At 38.5% G+C, this 17428-nt stretch overlaps 1 protein-coding gene across 2 annotated transcripts in view; it reads right to left on the bottom strand.

Moving 5' to 3' along the window:
• Positions 1–6434: 6434 nt before the first annotated feature.
• Positions 6435–17428, bottom strand: part of LOC149806484 (ATP-dependent DNA helicase PIF1-like) — a 55835-nt gene continuing 44841 nt past the window's right edge. The window contains exons 8-10 of one of the 2 annotated variants that reach the window (XM_089953708.1): positions 16296–16490; positions 14325–14470; positions 6435–6699 (exon numbers count right to left, since the gene is read on the bottom strand). In XM_089953708.1, the coding sequence (XP_089809834.1) occupies positions 6475–6699; positions 14325–14470; positions 16296–16490 (566 nt within the window). In that variant the 3' untranslated portion in view covers positions 6435–6474. The remainder of the gene's footprint in view (positions 6700–14324; positions 14471–16295; positions 16491–17428) is intronic. The other variant, XM_089953717.1, reaches the window with a different exon arrangement.

Here is a 17428-nt window from a genome sequence, read left to right as displayed (position 1 = left end):
ATCAGACCAGAATACCTGTCTTTATTGTCTGCTGACCCTTTGTTAAATTTCTGATGCATGCATGGAAGGCAGCATCATTCCGCTACCACAAATGTAAAAAACCCACAAAAAAACAAACATCTTACTTGTTGGTCTATTCAGTAGGCAGGGAGGAACAGTAACTACAGTTGACCAAATGACAGCCAATTCATTTTTTTTATGTACCCAGATAAAATAGTTTGCTGAAATTTGAAAGAAAACAGATTACCTTTGAAGCACTGATGGTTATGAAAATGTATATAGCAAATGGAAAAAAATCTGTCTCAATCATGCAATACAATTATTTGATGTTGACACCACAATAAGAAAAGAAACAGGCATTTTTTGGTTCACCAGTGCTGTTCTTTAGTGGTGACTTCAATAATGCAAGCACCCTTCATCAAACAAAGCTGACTACAACCTTCGTTAAAAACAAAGAACGTTTCTTTAAAGGAAGTCAGTACCAAACTTAAATAAAAGCAATGGAATCTGATGGATTTTTTCATTTTCCAATGTGACTGGAACACATTTACTTTGCCGTGAAAGTTTCCTTTTTGCAGGGAAAAAGTTTTATGCTTATGAATGCTACCAATGGTGGCTTAAAATGTAAACAAACTTTTACCGACTTGGGACGTATTGAAAGGTAAATGTGCTTCATCATTTGTTACATGATTGTGCTGTTTTCCCACTGAATTCAGACCTAATGTGACAAAATTATTGAATATTTTAAATCTGTGTGTGTGCATATTTTCGATGGAATTACTTGTATTGTGGATTCAATGTATGTGATGAGATTCGTGGGTGAGCATATGGTGTTGATACTCCATTCATGCTATACATTAGACATGTATATATAAACAGTATACACGTATATGTACCAATTCATGGTTCTCTAAATAAAGTAAAATATTATATATGCCCTCTGTTTTCACTACAGATGTATTTCCTATTTAATATGCATCAATTTAAGATGGTAACTGTGCCAATGGTGCATGTATTTACTGCCTGCATTTATTACTATCCCCACAATTTTTTGGCAGTACATGCATCATTTTTTCAGCTAACTGACCTGGTTACTTATGACATGGTTCAGTCTATAACATGGTCAGGTTCTATGGCTCCCAACTACCATATTATAACGGGGTCACACTGTATGTGCATATTTTACAGCAATATTATAAGCAGTTTACTGTAGTTACATGTAATTGCATTACGCTACTAGTATGTGTATAATGTTTATAAATACTCTTCTTGATCATGGTTGACTGGTCAAAAGTGAAAGACTGAGGCATTCATATAGCACAAATATATTCTTATACAAGAATGAAGGATTCTAATAAGTCATCTCATTAAAATGGTTGAACACTGGAGCATTTAATTCGTTTCTATGGAAATGAAGCCAAACATTAAGACACTGTATCAAAAGTTACACATTATGACACCGTATCAAAAGCCAAGCATTATGAAACTGTATCAAATGTTAAACATAATGACACTATATTGTTATGTATATCTATATTATGTGTATTACCATTCATGATTATAGTTTTATAAGGGTTATTTAGTTATTAATATTCTAAATACTAAATTTCTTATGAATAGTAAGTTCGCACTGTAAGATGAGTCATGTATCAAGTGCATAGATCCAGCCATTGTAAGGTTATGTTTCACTTCAGTTCAAGTAAACATCATGTGATCCAACAAGGACAGGAGTTCTTGACAAGGCCAGGCGGACCTAATTTATTTTTGGTTACCATCTGATCTTCTTTATTAGTTTAAATCATTGTAGAAGGAATATGAATCTTTCAGTTGTATCTGAAACTTTGACTTAGCTTTGTATATGAAAATTAATATGTAGAATTAATTATTTAATTTAATCATTTGTTGGAATTACAGTACTCAAAATACTGCAGATTAGTTGGAATAATAGCTGTCATGGAAATACTGTGAATTCATTTAGAGACTATTTGGATTTTTTTTACAGTTATGGAATTACTATGAACTTATCTAAAGCCATATCTGGATTCTTCTGTACTGTTGATATAGAAGTACAATACAGGCCATTATTCAGAATATCACTGGAATTCATTTGGATAACTTGATACTTTTGGAAGTGATAAAATATCTCTGACTTTAAGATTTCCTTCATACTGAAAGTTATTTTTAATTCTTTGACTTAATATCTTGAGGAAATAAACAATATTTTAAATTTTTACAAAACTTGCTGGTTTTCGCTCTTTCTTGTTATTTATGTTAAGACCACCGAGTCGTAACAGTATCTAAAGTTAAACACTATGATACTGAATACAAAGCCAAACATTATAAAACTGTATCAAAAGTTAAACATTATCATATTACTCAGTGGACAAAAATGACACCAGGTCTGTTAAAGATTATGCAAGATAACCACCGATAAGGACTTGTGTCTGCTTTCCTTCAATAAACAATAGTGTTAAAAAAACAACTTGTGTCTGCTTTCCTTGAACAAAACACAACAGTGTAAAAAAATGGCTTGTCTGCTTTTGTTGAACAAAACACAATAGTTTTAATAACTGACTTATGTCTGCTTTACTTCAACATAATACAAAATTGTATTGAAAAAAGATTGTGTCTGCATTCCTTGAAAAACGAAAAAAAAATAATTTTAAAAACTAGCTTATGTCTGCTTTTCATTAATAACACAATATAATACTATAAAAGCTTGGCTTGCATCTGCATTTTTGAATAACATAAGTACTATAATACTATATAAAAAAAATTGGCTTGTGTCTGCTTGTTTTAATAACTGCAACATAACTGGTGCAAAGCCTTGCAATACAAATCATTGGAAAGTGTGAAGCTGGATGAGTCAGAATTAATCCACTTCTCTTGAAACTGAAAACACTTCCAGCAAGCACTGTGACTTACTCCATATGAAATAAATACCAGTAAAACTAATTTTCATGTCATAATTACGTGTTGTTCTTGTTGTTGTTTCGAGTTTGATGTCATTTATCAGCACATGATAAGCCAAACATGGCAGCCAGTATATATATTGCAGGGGAAGAACATACAACATGGCAGCCAGTATATATATTGCAGGGGAAGAACATACAACATGGCAGTCAGTATATATATTGCAGGGGAAGAACCTTTAATAGCATCTTCAACACATTATTAGTTATATCACGGAAGATAAGGAAAGTAAATGCCTTTCCCAATGTCATAATGTAGCATCTGGCCCTAGGCTGGCCTGACTGTTGCCAACATAACTTGACTGCAAAACTTTGTCCAAATGTTGTAGTGTGATGAATCTTTGTATCATGTTACATTGCTCTGCCTACATTAGTACCCGAGAAACTCAGGTAACCATAAAGGTTAATGCAGGTCACTGGAGCATAAAATATAGATCACAATGAAATAGTTTTGAATGAAGGGGCACAAGTCAATATAAACATTTTCATACCAACCGTGATTCCAAAAGCAATATTGTCAGAGAAAATTACCTAAATACAAATCCTAACCTTGAGAGAGCAAACCTGATGCAAACCACTGAGAGACAAACTTCTGGACAAAAGTTAGTAATCCTTATACTTGAATATTTCGTAATCTGACCAACAACAATGATACCTTCCATGACATTGGGAAAGGTCTAAGAAGAAAAAAGCACAGATAAACTATGATGCCAACAATAGAGGTATTGCAAAATTCACCATATGATTATAAAACAATAGAGGTATTGCATAATTCACCATATGATTATAAAACAATAGAGGTATTGCATAATTCACCATATGATTATTAAAAAATAGAGATATTGCATAATTCACCATAGGATTATAAAACAATAGAGGTATTGCATAATTCAACATAGGATTATAAAACAATAGAGTCATTGCATAATTCACCATAGGATTATAAAACAATATATAAAATAAGAACAAAGAAAGTAAACTGTTTTGATCGGGGGGAAATTACATGCATTTTTAACTACTGGATTACACAGTCAACTTATCTCCAGGATTTATTTTTAAAGAAATTAAATTTTGATAACATGTTTGGAATTACTGGACATGGGATTCCTTAAAGTCACTGTAACCTAGTTAGTACCAGATATCTGACCATGCTTATATCATAAGTAATGTTAGATTTATAATATTCCTTCACATATAGAACAAAAATGAGGTTTAATTTCTTAGATTCATTTATGTATAAATTGGAATTGATGTTCAATTTCTGACACTGATTCACATATTGATCAAAACAATGATCAATTTCTGACATTCATTCATATATCAATTTGAACTAAGTTCAAATTCTGAGATTCCTGCACAAAATCAAGTGATGTTCAATTTCAGATATTCATCCACACTTCTACCAAAACTGTGTTCAATATTACATTTTTCATGCACACTTCTACCAAAACTGTGTTCAATATTACATTTTTCATGCACACTTCTACCAAAACTGTTTAATATTACATTTTTCATGCACACTTACTTTTAATTTAAGCTTTCATCCATGACTCTATGAAAAGTGATGTTCTGCTTCAGATATTGTAAACCTGCAGTCTTCGATTTATTTTTTGCTGATTTGGATTAAACTGTAGTATAACTACTTCAATGTTTCTTAACTTTGTATATTCAGGCACATATCTACTTCAATGTTTCTTAACTTTGTATATTCAGGCATGGAATGGTTTTAACTTACATTAGTTTTGTATATTCAGGCATGGAATGGTTTTAACTTTTATTAGTTTTCTATATTCAGGCATGGAATGCTTTTAACCTTTATTGACATCTTACATACCTTTTTAATTTCTGCTCAGCAATAATGTTTTTTATTTTCATATTTGAACAAACGTGATGTTCCCACAGATTAAAACTCATGCAACAGATCAGGGACAGATTAAAACTCATGCAACAGATCAGGGACAGATTAAAACTCATGCAACAGATCAGGGACAAATTAAAACCCATGCAACAGATCAGGGACAGATTAAAACTCATGCAATAGATCAGGGACAAATTAAAACTCATTCAACACATCAGAGACAGATTAAAACCCATGCAACAGATCAGGGACAGATTAAAACTCATGCAACTGATTATGGGCAAATTAAAACCCATGCAACAGATAAGGGTCCAATTAAAACCTATGCAACAGATTTGAGACTAATTAAAACCTATGCAACAGATTAGGGACTGATTAAAACCCATGCAACACAATTCAAGTTGGAAAATGAAACATTTCAGCTAAAGTATATCTGCTTTGAAGATATCTGTGTATGAAATTGTATGCAGAGAGTTAATCAATCAAATCACTGCATGCGACATTAAAAATGTGTTCACAGTACATGGATGCACCATACATTAACTGAAACTGAACTTAATGCAAAACCTAAACAAGATTTGATGTTGGCACAGACAGACATATCGACATACAAAAGTAACACTATATGCTCTATGAATGGTGTGGCGGGCATAAGACTGCTGGACAGTGGATTACAAATGGGTGTACTGGTATACAGAATCAGAAAGAAGACAGGAGTTGTTTAGCAGCATATTTTTGAAAAAGACATTTCTATGCAGTCAATTTTACTGCTGGTAAAAAACAAGTACAATAATTTTGAAAAATCCACATGTATGGTGTCTTTTTAAAAAGATATTTGTATGCAGTCAATTTTATTGCTTTTAAAAAAACAAGTACAATACTTTTAAAAAATCCACATGTATGGTATTTATCCACATTTCTATTAGTAGTTGTGTTCGATACCAGATATTCACTTATATTTCTATCAGTAGTGATGTTTAACACCAGATATTCACTCAAATTTCTACTAGTAATGATGTTCTATACCAAATATTCACTCACATTTCTATCAGTAGTGATGTTCAATTGCAGATATTCACTCACATTTCTATCAGTAGTGGTGTTCAATTGCAGATATTCACTCAAATTCTATTAGTAGTGGTGTTCAATTGCAGATATTCACTCACATTTCTATCAGTAGTGGTGTTCAATTGCAGATATTCACTCAAATTCTATTAGTAGTGGTGTTCAATTGCAGATATTCACTCACATTTCTATCAGTAGTGGTGCTCAATTGCAGATATTCACTCACATTTCCATCAGTAGTGGTGTTCATTACCAGATATTCATTCGTGTTTCTATTAATAGCTGTGTTCAGTACCAGATATATACTCTCCTTTCTATCAGAAACAATGTTCAACTGAAATACATTCACCAAATCCAAACAAATTACATGATTCAAGAATCAAAAGAGATATTCAATGAAAATATAAATGTGCTAATGGAACACAAATGCCCCATCACCATGCCTTGAAGCAGACCAAAATACAAAACTTTACAACACAGAAGGACAAATGTAGCATTCAGGGTTGGGCATAAAAAAATATTCATCCAAATTCTGACAATTTCAAATATTCATCCATACTTTAATCAGTTTTGAATTTGTCAAAACTCTTTTGCAATGTCCATCATGTCTGTATGCTGCATTCTCTGGTGCACCTGAAGTTTATAATAAAAACGTAGAACTTCAGGGTCAGCTCGAACACACCTATGGTCAAAGTCCAGTACACGTAAACCTTCCAGGCTCTTTGCTCTTGACAAGGCCACATATGATTGCCCAGACTCAAACACTCGTGATAAGGAGATCTCCACACAGTCCAATGTCATGCCCTACAAGAAGGAAAAATGATAAAATTGCACTAACTCCAAAACAATTTAATTTTGTAGGCTACCATACAATTTCTACAGATTTCATGGCTGATGAAAAAAAAGTATGGCTCAATAAACATTGACCTATGTTTCAAAACAAGCATATTGACTAAAGTTTTCTACCACAATCGGTAAAAATCTAAATAAAAGCAAAATATTGCAAACATTTACCTGAACATGATTCAATTATTTAAAATATTTTGAATTTTTAATACAACCATTTGTGCCTACGTTCAAATACTATCACATTTGTTTCTGCTCCATATAAATGGCTTGGCTAATATTAATTCTATGACATGAATTTGGAACCCTAAATGCCTCTTGGTGATCAGGACTAACTCCATCCAAATAAATGGCTTTGCTAATATTAATTCCATGCCATGAATTTGGAACCCTAAATGCCTCTTGGTGATCAGGACTAACTCCATCCAAAATGCATAATGGGATGTTGGAAGAGTCTATTTTTGAGAAGGGATGAACATTACTGGAAAGAACAAATTTGTAAATGGTCACTGAATTCATTAAAAGCATCAGTCCTACTTTTGTCTTTGATGAGGGGAAAAAGGAGATTTCTTACAATATTTTCCCCTGGCATTCCTTAAAAAATCATTGGCTGAAACTAACACTTATGCAGCAAAATAAATGCCTTAGCTTGGCAATAAAAATGGCCTTTCCAGACACCCAGTATTTCACAAATCATGACTACATTGTGTTTCAAAAGCTATCCAGGTATTTATGTGTACATATATGACATATACCTTGGTATAAAAAGAACGAAAATTTTAATGTTAAGTCTACAATTGTCAATATGTCTGAAATGTGCCTACAATTGTTGATATGACTCTGATTCATCCAAAATATCACTGATGAAAAGGTCTTTCAAGATTACATGACGTAAAGAAATATACATGTCATAACTGGAGGCTCAGTCTTGAGAGACCATGCGTGTAGCGCCCTTGGAGTGTCATCTGTCTCTAGGGATTTGGCAATGTATGCCGAGGCTGCACAGGCCTATGCGCAAGTGACAAGCTTCAGCGAAACGGTCTCCCAGTCTCTGGAGAGCATCCTCAGTGTGGGTCACAAGAGCAACATCATCCGCAAACAGCATCTCCCTGATGAGCACTGACCTCACTTTGGTCTTTGAGCGCAGTCGTGCGTGGTTGAACAGCCTCCCACCAGACCTAATGCACAGATATATGCCATCAGTGGACGAGTCAAAGGCGTAGGAAAGGAACAGGGAGGAAACTATCCCAAAAAGGGTCAGCACCAGCACGCAGCCCTGCTTCATGCTGCTATTGATGGAGAAGGAGTCTGAGGAGGATCCATCGTATAAGACTGTCCCCTTCATATCAGTATAGAACGGGATGAACATGCTGTAATGTGGGTATGTGAGAAAGCTTGCCAATCACTTCTCATGGGTCGGTGGTTCTTTCCGGGTTTTTTCTGGGTTCTTCCTCCACCATTAATACTGGCTGCCATGTATAGCCTATCGTGTGCTGAAAAATGGCGTTAAACCCCACAACAACAACAACAACATAGAGTACAATCATAACATCTGATTTTAATACCAATAGTATTGATTCTGATAGAATATGATCATAACATTTAACTGTAATACCAACAGTACTGATTCTGATAGGGACAGAAGCTACTTAGCAAGACAGAACATATACATATTTCAGCAGAATAAAAAAAGCTCTGGGCATAGTAATATATGTACTTGCCCATCAATTTTTTCAACTTGCCCCATGTGTTTGGGCAATGCATTTTTCACAGCAGTCCTATACAGATCTTGCCATTAACCTGGTTATCAACTTTACCTGGCATCTTTTAAATGCTCTATGTTAAAGCAGGCTGGGTGAAAACATCCATGTAAATCTGCATGTAATACAATGTAACAGCTTCATAACAAAGCAAATACATTTAAATTGGAAATTAGTCAAGCTTATTTGTAATAAAGTGAAATTTATTCCTAAAGAATTATTACATAAGTTTCCCTATTTACACTAAGCAATAACACTGAAAATAATTCTATATAGAAAGGTTCATCAAAGTTGTTCTTGTTGTTGTTATAGGGTTTAACACCATTTTTCAGCACAAGATAGGCTATACATAGTGGCCATTATAAATGGTGGAGGAAGAACCCAGAAAAAACCCGGAGAGAACCATCGACCCACAAGAAGCGACTGGCAAGCTTTCTCACATACCCACATTGGCCAAGCCTGAGACTCAAACCCATGCAGACAGAGGTGAGATGGCAGTGATCCGTAATGGTGAGTGCTTTAGACCACTCTGCCACTCGAAGCCTCCGGTTCATCAATGAAAGGATTGTTTATAAAAAGGAAATTTAGACAAAATAGTCATACAAATCACCTAATCAGGAACAAAATTAGTGTCAGAAAAGCAGGTTTGTCTTTGTCTTGCACGTACAAGAGCTTAATTTTGCTGAGAAAGCAAATTTTTAGTAAATTGTGTTTCTCCGAGAATACTTACCCGATCACATTAACGCTAGGGATATAAGCCTGCTACCTCTCGAATCCAGCCCTACTAAAAGACGAAAATTCGCCTTTTCGGTCTATCTCATATAGACTAAAGGGCAATAACTCTTGCCCCTTATCTCCCCTTGCCACCACCATGTGTCACTAGTTTTTTAAGCTGAGCGATATATATTATATGAGGACGCTCGCATAGCGGGGTGGTTGGGAGGGTTTTAAAGTAATGTGATCGGGTAAGTATTCTCGGAGAAACACAATTTACTAAAAATTTGCTTTCTCCTTCAAATACGTTCCCCGATCACATTAACGTTAGGAGAACAAGTAATAGGAGGAGGGAATGCTGAGCATCCTACCTCCACTCCGGGTACCTTCTAGGGAATGATGGCTGGATTCCCCATTTGAATGATAACCCGTTCTCCTAATCTCATCTGCAACACAGCCTAGGGTTAGGTGATATGTGACCCCTATATATGGTTAAGAAGATAGTTATTGAAATCTTCTTACCTACGAAATTTCACTGGCGAATCCAGCAAAGCTGATAGGCTGTGCTGATTGTTTTAAATGGGTCTGGTGGTCATCTGGGCTGCCGACACCGGACAAACCAGATTCAAGGTTTGCCTCTGCGAAGCCAAATCTCTGAGATAAAAACTAGAGAAGGTTGACTCTGCATGCCAGCCAACAGCTTCAATTATATCTCAGACCGAAACACTGCGTTCGAATGCCAGGCTCGCCGAGATTGCTCTAATCTCATGAGCCATAATTTTCATGAGGCGACTCTGATCTTGTGAGACCTCAGAGTACGCTGAGCGTATAACCCACTTCAGCCATGAAGCAAGGGCTTGAGGGGTGATATCCCATTTACCAGCTTTGACCGGAAGAAAGAGGCACTTACGTGTGTCCCGACACACCTCTGTGCGTTTTAAATAGTGCTTGAGTGCACGAACAGGAACTTACATGGCTGCTGCTCTTGACTTATCTATGGAAGAGAGCGAGCGAATGACGATTCTTTGATTGCCAATGGATGGTAACCTATTTTTGGCTACAAAGCCTGGTTGTGTCAGGAGGACCACCGAACCATCTGATCTGAACTGAAGAAAGTTCGGGTCACTGGAAAGGGCATGTAACTCGCTCACCCTGCATGCTGAAGCTAAGGCTATCAAGAAACATGTTTTGTATGATAGCAGCTTTAACGAAGTCTGGGCTAAAGGTTCAAATTTGTCTGAATTGAGCCATGTTAAAACCCAGGACAGATTCCATCTTGGAAACAGGGTGAGGGATTTTGGTCGATTGAAATCAAAATTGTCTAAAAGATCTGATAGATCTTAGTTATGCCCATTATCACATCTACCATGATGGCGGAATGTTTCTGATATCATGGAGCAGTAGCCTTTGATAGTAATTGGGGCCAACTGTTTCTCCTCGAAAAGCCAGAGAAAAAAGTTGGCCAGTTGAGGGATTAAGACACTTAAAGGGACGATGTTACTGATATGGCACCAGTCCCTGAAAACACGCCACTTTCCCTCGTAAGCCTTCCGAGTGGAGGGCCTTCTTGCTCTTGAGATTCTCTCCACAATCGAAAGTTTAAATTGTTTGTCTCGCAAGGCTGTCCGGACAAGAGCCAAGCGTGAAGAAGGAGACAGTCCTGGCAGGGGTGGAACACCTGTGACCGCGGTTGTTTGAGAAAATTTGGGCTGGTTGGAATCTTCCTGGGTAGATCTATCGCTAGATCGAGTATATCGGTGACCCAGGACTTGTTCCATCTGAGAGGGGCAATCAGAATCATCCGACAGTTCTGACCCCTTAACCTCTGGATTATTTTCGGTACCAAAAGTGTGCAAATCCGAAGAAAGACTGATTGATGGAGTGACCATTCCGTGTGAATGACTTGACCTTTCCTGGATAGAGTGTCGGCCAAGACATTGAGTCTGCTGGGAATGTGTCTGATTTGTACGTTGATGTGGAGGTTGTCGCACCATGTAGAAACTGACAGATCAGAATGCACAGGTCTGGTGATTTGGTGTCCCCTTGTTTGAGGAGGTAAGTCACCACCACAGAGTTGTCTGACACAATGAGGACAGTTTTTCCTGAGAGCTGATCCTTCCAGAAATGAAAGGCATTGATGACAGCCCTCATTTCTAAAAGGTTGATGTGGAGAGGCCTCTCCCCTGGCTCCCATGTGCCGCTGACTGTAGCAAAGTCCGGCAACAGGTGGGCACCCCAACCGTAGGTACTGGCGTTGGTACATACCGTTATCTCCGCTTGGGGCATCTCCAGAGGAATCCCCATGGACAGCCAACCGGGGATGTGCCACTGACGCAGGAACGATCGTATCTCGGGCATGATCATTATTGTTTGATTGAGGTGACTTGAAAAGGGGCACCATTGTGCCAGTAACGTCATTTGTAAGGGATGCATAATAAGACGGCCAAGCGGGATCAAGTCCGCCGCCGCATTGAATAATCCAAAGAGTTGCAAGAATTCTCTTGCTGAAATCCACGTCCTGTTGGAAACGGACTCTACGAGTTCGACGATCCGGATTATGCGAGCGCGAGGAAGCCATACCAGATTCAGATCGGTGAGAAACTCCATACCCAGATGGACAAAACGCTGGGATGGACAGAGATTGGACTTTTTCCAGTTCACAAGAGAGCCTAGATGATCTAAAAGTGCTAAAAGATCATTTCTGCCTTTGAGCAGAATAGAACTTACCATATGTTTCTGAAGGATGTCATCCAAGTACACTGCCATCCCTGTAGATGAAGACGAGGCGGAACAGGGTGACAATGCAATCCATAACCTTGGTAAAAGCCCAAGGGCTGATGTTGAGGCCAAAGGGTAGGACCTGGAACTGATAAACCGCATTGCGGTAAGCGAATCAGAGAAATTTCTGTGACACGGGGTGGATAGGGACGTGAAAATATGTGTCGTCATATCTAGACTGACGGCATACTCGCCCCGCTGGATGGAAAGACAGATTGATCTCGCTGTTTCCATCTTAAATTTCGGTGGTAAAATGTATTGGTTGAGGCGACTCAGGTCGATGATCGGCCTCAACTTGCCTTTTGCCTTCTGGATAAGAAACAGCCTGGAATAAAACCCCGGCGATTGCAGTTTTTTCACAATCTCCACCGCCCGTTTTTCTATGAGTGACCGTATCTCCTGTTGTAGAAAGGTATCCTTCTCCCGATCGGACGGTACGTCCATGAAAAGGGGAGAAGAGGACAGGGGAGGGGGTTGGATAAATGAAATCCGAAGTCCCTCCGAAATGACCTGGATCACCCAATTATTCTGAGGAAAAAAGGTGGTCCTGTGGTCCTGAAATTACAGGAGGCGGCCGCCCACAGGTAGGCTGTCCGCGGGTGGTGGTGAGGGTATGTCAATTTTTAGAGTTAGGAGGCTTGAAGACGGAGAAACTTTGTTTCTTACCGCCTCTGTATGGTTGCCTCCTAGCTTGATTAGACTCTTTGTCTCCTGGCATTGGGTTGGGATCTATACTGCACATTTGATTGTAAGGATCCCTTGTCCCTGGTCCGCCAATCATCCCTCCGCTGTCTTATTTTTTCTAAATGCCTGCGAGGGTTGGGCGGCAAGTTGGAGGGGCAGTTCCTGGGCTGCCTGCTTCCGAAAGGCGTAAAGAGTAAAAGCGACCCAAACGGAGTCATCCGTAAAGCCAGAGTATCATGAGGCTTGAGCGACGTGGACCGCAGACATGCGTCACGTCATATCAGGTCTAAGTTGGCAGAAGCAGTCAACGCATTAGCCATGGAATGGTGAGCTGCCCTGTTAATAACTCTAGCGATCCAGGCTGTCGCTTCCCAAGCGTGGTCATTGTCGGATTTTTCTGTGAGTCGGAAAATGGCTAATGAAGCCAAGTCTAACCTTGAAGACGTAGCGACTACGTTCCGGACTAGCTTTGACATGGCATGGAACACATTTTTGTCCACTTTGTAAAACAGTGGAGCGGACATGTGAACTGCTGCCATATTTTTGTCCAGGGCCGGAAGATCCGTACTGAAGGCGTCTGAATGAGTTTTGTACCAGCTACCCGAGAACGTTGCTGGTACTTGGCTTTCTGAAAAGAACGCCTTAGCATTCCCCGGATCAACTATTCGTCCCGATAGACGATCATTGATCTCCTTAATTTTTGCCGACTAGGGAAGGAGCCAGAAGGACGGCGTCTCTTCCTCCCCGTCAAGATCTACAGACGCCTTAACTTTGTAATCTTGAGTGGCGGTAGGAGGTGGAGGGCATTATGAAGTTGCCAACACCCTATAAATTTCTTCCACTGCCGCCTTGAAGCCAAACTCAGTCCGTTCCATGGTTGGATCTGTGTACGGCTGATTTGCAGGAGTTTCGTCACCCTCACTGTGTGCCGAGTCGTGTTCTGGAATAGCTTGCATTTCTGGATAGAGCACACCAGGTGGCATAGAACCTGTAGAAGAATGATTGTCCTATGCCATAAATCCAAATTTAACTTCGGATGGTCCAATTTAACGCTAAGATGGCTTGGATTGTTTGAAGGTATAATGTACGTGTTATCCGTACAAGCGAAGCTTAAAAACTAGTGACACCTGGCTGTGGCAAGGGGAGGTAAGGGGCAAGAGTTATTGCCCTTTGGTCTATATGGGATAGACCGAAAAGACGAATTTTCGTCTTTTAGTAGGGCTGGATTCGAGAGGTAGCAGGCTTATATCCCTAACGTTAATGTGATCGAGGAACATATTTGAAGGAGAAATGTACTCAAAGAAGGCTACTGCCATATTATCACGCCTGAAATGGCCTACATACAAACCTTAATCAAAGTATGATGGATAAATGGATGGGTGTACACAATATGTGGCTACCACTGCCATGGTGGGGCAAAGAAATATTGGGAGGTACATGTGAGTTTATTCTCCACCTATAATTACTTTTTCAAATGCTTTTATTATGCAGAACCTACTGTACTGCTTTCAAAATAGCAATGAATCAAACAGGACACTTGTGATAGACATATGCAATGTAAATATCAGCTACTTAAGAATCTCATGTTGGATACTCATAATTACATACTTTCTGAAATAACACAGCTGTAATTGTTGAGAACATTACCTGGCTCTTATGAATAGAGATGGCCCAAGCCAATTTAAGAGGCACCTGTTTCCGTGTCAGGTGTAGACCATTGTTCACTTTGAAAGTCCATCTGATGGGCTTTATAACTACTTCTGTACCAGACAGGAACTTTACCAGAGGAAGACCTGCAAAATCCACCGTACTTAAACTGCATTATGAATATCATTAAAAGGTCAGAATTGCTTTCAAGAATTTTAAATTGGAATTGTGTCTCTTCACAATGAAATAAGTGGTCTCTTAAAGCCCCAATGCTGCAGTTTATCATAAATTTCATTTTTACATTGTAACTCAAGTTTGGAGGGAGTGGGTCTGTAGTTTTGATTTTTAATGTAGCTTTAACAATTTTTCAGTCATATTGCTATGATGTCTGCAAAGTGGCAGTTTACAGTGATGTGTAGCACTGGGGCATCATGCCACAGACATGTAGCATGATGTCCCACCCAGTCATATTATCCTGACACCAGGCTGACCAGTCCGAACACTAACCTCTGAATGCTGAGCAACTAGTGAGGCAGCTGTCAGTACCATTTTTATAAGTCTTTGGTATGACTTTGTTGAGGTTCGAACTCACAACCTCCCACATCCAAGGTGGATGCTCTAACCACTAGGCAACTGAAGTTATGGAAGTTTGGAAGGAAATGATTTGTTTTTAAAAAAAGCTGTCTGGCATTAACCATTCTTTGAAATAATTTGAAATAATCAAGATGTTAGGCTTAAATGATGTTCAGATATAAAATATAAGAGACACCCCTTAATTTAGTCAACAAAGTCACTTGTAATTCTGTTTTTTTCCAAGAGTGCTCCAAAGGCAGTGATGTGATATACGAGTTAAATTCCACAAACACATACACACATTCTTTCTCCGTGTATATTTTTTTTACCATCCTCAAAATCATCTGATCTTTGTCTTAATATGGATTGAACTTGAGTTTCCCCAGCTCAAACATTAAAAGTTAACAGGATTACAACATTTACTTTTTTTTCAGTCCCTTATAAACTGCACTACATGATCCATTGTCAAAGCTTTGTGCACCGATTTCATCACACAAGCCATATTTTGGTTTTGCCAATCAGCTGACTGTGTTTTGTCTATGACGACACTCTGGTGCTCTGATTATTAAGATCTGGAAAAAGTCATGAAACAACAACAATGGCAGTCACTTCAAGCACACTTGGTAGATATTTTGGTTTTGCCAATCAGCTGTGTTTTGTCTAAATCTATGGCGACACACTGGTGCTCTGATTATTAAGATCTGGAAAAAGTCGTGAAACAACAACAATGGCAGTCACTTAAAGCACAACTTGGTAGATATTTTGGTCTGCCAATCAGCTGGCTGTGTTTTGTCTAAATCTATGACGACTTGGTAGATATTTTGGTCAGAAAATCATGGTCATTATTGAGAGATGAATGATTAACAGATCAACGAAAGAAGTGTAAATGGCATCACTGGGAATTGTTCCCTAATTAAAACAGTGCGAACATGACTGAGTTGTTTTTATTTTTGTTCACATTATCAAATAATGGATATACCTCTGACTTTTGGGATGGAGTGGTTCCTCTTTTTCTTTACTTACTAATCATCTTTCTCTGGGTCTTTGAATGTATTTTTAGTAACTACAAAATCTATGACAAAATTTACTCCACAATATAGTTCTTTTTCTGGAGTTTCAATTAATTTAAGTTTGTGAGAAAGAGGCAGCTCTATACCAGCTCATGTAGTCAGGAAATGTTTTGAGAATCAAACCTGTAGTCAGGAAATGTTCTGAGAATCAAAACTGAATTCATGTTCTAATTTAAAAAATTTAAATACTCTTGAACTGTTTTGCCCGTAGGGAGGTAAGAATCATTCAAAGTAAAATTTGTAATTTAGAAGTTTAGACAGTTTCATGACTTCAGGATCAGGACTTCAGGATTCGTTTGTGCAATGCCAATTATCCAAGTGAACATACCTTCATTTCCTTTGTCAAAGCCTAACACCACACCTCGGGCTCCACTGACAAGTCCCTGCTGAACATCCAGGTTTTTGGCCAGCATAACTTGAGCTCCCAACCTAAGCTCTAATTTTCCAGGTACAGGTGACAGGAAATCAATCTGCTTCTCATAGACTGGATCTGTATCTGTACTGATAAAGAAATGAGGCTCACCTGTAAACAAGAAAAGAAAGAAGTTAGCCACTTGAAGAATCAAAAGCTAAGGTGAAGGAAGCAGGGCCATCACTGTCCTGAAACCAGTCAATGAAAACAAGCCACTTCCCACTGATGCTTTCCAAAAGTGGAGGGCCTGCCTGCTGTCAAGATCCTCTCTATGACTGAAGTGTTTAACTCTTTTTCACCTTGTTGTCTCCACTTTTTGAACTTTGGAGCAGCCTTAAACTGGTTGTACTGACTCAAGTCTCTTCCTTGAGTAAAAGCCCATGGAATTCAGCTCCCAATCTATCTCTACCACCTGCTACAAAATCAGAAGCTCTTTCTCCATTTTCATGGGATCATTTGGGACATCCATCATGAAAGTAGATGACAAAATGAGTTGGGGCTTGACAAACAAGATCCTAAGCCCCAGCAAAAGGACATGGGAGGGAATGTGTATAGTACTAAGAGACTTGGAGTAGATGAGAAACAAGATTTTCACTCTTTCCTCCTCGACTACATCTGAAGCATGTGGTGTCCAAAAGTTGATTTTGGCTGGCAGAAGGACTTATGCTGTTAAAAGAAATGTATCCTTTTGTAGATAACTGCCCCTTCTCTGATACTGCACTTGATGCAGATGAAATGAAAGGTGGGAAAGGACACCTTAAGTGGTAAATCCAGTGCTGCACACATCCAGATCTCCTCTATGTGCATCCCCAACTCAAGTAGTGAGCCTAAAGGCAGAATGTTGTGTGATATGACTTGCATGAAGACTGCAAGAGGATATCTCACAAAATCCAAATTACAGGAATCCACACTGCCATAAGTTGTCATATGATGTACAGTCTCATTAACAACATAGCAATGTGGTAAGCCGACAGCTTTTTCCAGTAAATGGATAATGGCTAACAAAGACAAATCAAGTAGTGAGAAAGTCATCATAATGTTCCTTATCA

The sequence above is a fragment of the Sinohyriopsis cumingii genome, chromosome 1 (assembly GCF_028554795.1).
Source record: "Sinohyriopsis cumingii isolate HCF-2022 chromosome 1, ASM2855479v2, whole genome shotgun sequence".
Classification (NCBI taxonomy): Eukaryota; Metazoa; Mollusca; class Bivalvia; order Unionida; family Unionidae; genus Sinohyriopsis; species Sinohyriopsis cumingii.
The sequence above is the reverse complement of the archived record's forward strand: the minus strand, read 5'-3'. Positions and strand labels throughout refer to the sequence as shown.